The 3045-nt window shown below is 46.3% G+C and overlaps 1 protein-coding gene across 1 annotated transcript; it reads right to left on the reverse strand.

Moving 5' to 3' along the window:
* Nucleotides 1-332: 332 nt before the first annotated feature.
* LOC147642157 (putative L-type lectin-domain containing receptor kinase S.7) lies at nucleotides 333-2583 on the reverse strand. The gene has a single exon (XM_086774099.1). The coding sequence runs from the start codon at nucleotides 2575-2577 to the stop codon at nucleotides 343-345; it is 2235 nt and encodes a 744-aa protein (XP_086630225.1). The 5' UTR covers nucleotides 2578-2583; the 3' UTR covers nucleotides 333-342.
* Nucleotides 2584-3045: the final 462 nt, after the last annotated feature.

Consider the following 3045-nt stretch of genomic DNA (forward strand, 5'->3'; position numbering starts at 1 on the left):
AACGGTGATACCATGTAACAACTAGCATAAGACTTGCACAAGAAAGAGATGCAGAGTGATAAAAATATGGATTGCTTGATTAAACCCAAAACATGTGATTTATGTAAGTAGTGGTTGAAGTAGCTTTAGACTAAGAACAAACGGTCATGGCCGTTGAAGTAGCTTTAACGCCTATCCAAGGACTAAGGTCAAAGGAAGGCTACAAATTAGATGAAATGCCTTTCCCTTGTATACATTATATTTTACTTTGAACGAGGACAACGATGTTTTAATGAATGAAAAGAGGTACCTTTGCTCGTGAGTGAAAAAAGTAACAATATTTACATTCTCCGTAGTTACTGTTTAGAGCAGTTCACTCTCCGAGGGAGGCGCAGAGGCACTCGGGCGGCCAAGTGTTATGGTGGTAGCGGTAGAACAGCCACATAACTCTGGGGGAAGCGCAGAGCCAGAACTGGTTTTGGAAGACGAACAGATCACAGCTGGGTTCCATGCAGTAGAAGTGGAGGACGAGTACCCAGAAGAAGCAGATCCTGCAATGTTTGGATCGGAAGCGTACATTGGCCATTCTGGGATTGTAGGGTACATTGGCCTGGTTGTGGGTAGAGGCATAATCCTGATACCTTGAAGAGTTTGGACAACCTGTCTCATGGTGGGTCGAGATTCGGGTGAAGGGTGGCAGCACATCAGCGCAACATGCAAAACACACCTCCATTGATGCTCTTGAGGAGGAGGCATATCCCTTTGAATGCTTTCAGGGTCAAGGGCCTCTAAGAGCTTGTTGCTTTGCTGGAGCAGCCACACCCAGTCCACCAGCCACATTTCTTGAGGTTGCAGAGCCCCATTCATGGCTGGGCGTCCGCAGGCCACCTCCAGTGCAAGTACCCCAAAGCTGTATACATCAGCTTTATCGGTTACCCTGCCTGTGTACACCGCCTCCGGGGCAATATAGCCTGGCGTCCCTGCGGCCGTCATGGTGACTGCCTGGTTGTGGCTGATGAGGCGGGCAAGACCAAAATCACCCAACATTGGCTCAAAATCCTCTGTCAATAGCACATTAGCCGCCTTCACATCTCTGTGAAGCACGCAATCTCCCAATCCACCATGCAAGTACTCCAAAGCAGAAGCTACCCCTACAAGGATTCTGAACCTTGTCTCACTGTCCAGCTGAGTGCGTTTCTTCTTGTCAAAGAGATAGCTTTCCAGGCTGCCGTAACTCATGTACTTGTACACCAGCAGTGCTTCTCCTTTCTCGTAGCACCATCCTTGCAACTGTAGCAAGTTACGGTGGCGAATGCTGCTGATGATTCTTATTTCTGAAGAGAACTCAGCTTCCCTTTTCAAACCCTGCTTTAGCCTCTTCACTGCCACCGTCGATCCATCTGCTAGGGTTGCTCTGTACACACTACTAAACCCACCTTCACCCACCTTGTTCTTATCACCAAAACCGTGAGCAGCCTTTCTTAGCTCTGTGTAGGTATAGAGCGACATGGAGCTCGAGGCAAGCTCTATACTGGTACTGTCATTGCGAAATGTTTTGTGCTTGATCTTCCTTATTGTAATCCAGACCAATACACCGCACACTGCACCCACCGCTAGAAGCGGTAGACCGAGAAGCAGAAGTAGCCTGGAACTGTTGATTCGACAGGATTTGCAATTTGAGGTAACAAGTGGTTTAAGGTCGTCACTACTAAAATTCCAAGAATAAAGAGCATTACCTTCCATGGCGTCTTCGCCCGCCTGGTTTGTGCCTGAAAATCCCACATACATAGACTCTTGGAAAACACTCGAGAGACTATAATATAGCTGCAGGCAAGGCCGGAGAGGACGGGTTTCAGAGGTGGAGTTAGTCATCCAAACTTGGATGAGGCTAGTGGCGGCGTTGTACTCTATCCACGCCGTGAAGGTGCAGTTGTTGTAGAGGTAGAGCTCTGGGTGGAAAGGAGATCCAGGGCTTGTATCAGTAAAGCTAGAGGATATCAAAGAATTGATATCGATTCCGATGTGGCTGGCGCTAGGATTTTTATATTCAGTGGTTAGAAAGGTATCAAATTCCACAGCGAAAAATTGAAATGCCCCTTTTGCGGGAGCTAGTGTTTGATTAGAAACGAGGCCAAAGGCTCTCCCATCACTGTACTGGGGCGCTTGATCATGGTAAGAAATGAAGAACGTCATACCACTGCCAGACTTTCCATAGGCGCCTATTGTGATGATTTGGAAGCTGAAGGACGTGTTGAAAGAGGCGGTCCTGTTGGGCACACTGTTGTCGATGAACTGGATGCGATCTTTGTACACAATTTTGCCTATGTTGCTGTATGATTTGGTATCGGCTTCTCTTGGATCTGGAGTTAGCCAGATGGCGGACCCGCTGTAAAATGCGTCCTGACCTTTGTACCAAGCGCCTTGCTTCACAAAGGTAATATTGGCAATGTCATCTGAGCTGTCGAATGTTGCATGCTGGAATTGGAGACCCCTAACAGGGCGGTGCCACAATAATATTACGACTGAGAATGCAACAAGCAGCTGGCTTGCTTGATTGGACACCGGGACAGCATCCGAGCGCGCCCTTGCTCTCTTCATTGCCTCTCTGTATCACTCTGCAGTTCTCTTAGCACTTCTAAGTTCTAACACGCGACCTCTGAATCACTCTGCCGCTCTCAACTTCTCTCCGTGATTGTTGCCAACTAACTAGCTACAAACAACCTGCACCGTGCACGTCTTAATCGAGCTCATGAACCTCGTGAAGATATCCACAAATTCTACCCTTGAATATTGTGAAGTTTGAGTTCTCTTTTGATTTTTTTTTTTTTTAAGGCTTGGCAAATTTTAGCGAGTCCATGCAATTTAATGCCACGACCTTAGTGTATGTGTGAGTTCTCTTTTTGTGAAAGGTTTGTGGATGCTTTTTTAAAGTTCAATAGTAGCAACATAAAGGTCTCTTTTTGAAAGGTTTGTGGATACTTTTTCAAAGTTCAATAGTAGCAACATAGAGGTCTCTTTGGACCTTAGGGAAAATGTTCTCAGCATTTTTTTAAAAATTAATTTAAA

This window comes from Cibotium barometz, chromosome 1 (assembly GCF_041138505.1).
Source record: "Cibotium barometz isolate CiBa-2024 chromosome 1, ASM4113850v1, whole genome shotgun sequence".
Lineage (NCBI taxonomy): Eukaryota > Viridiplantae > Streptophyta > Polypodiopsida > Cyatheales > Cibotiaceae > Cibotium > Cibotium barometz.

What these genes read in the sequence shown, in the direction of transcription:
- LOC147642157 (XM_086774099.1), bottom strand. Translation starts at nt 2,577, where the DNA reads ATGAAGAGAGCAAGGGCGCGCTCGGATGCTGTCCCGGTGTCCAATCAA.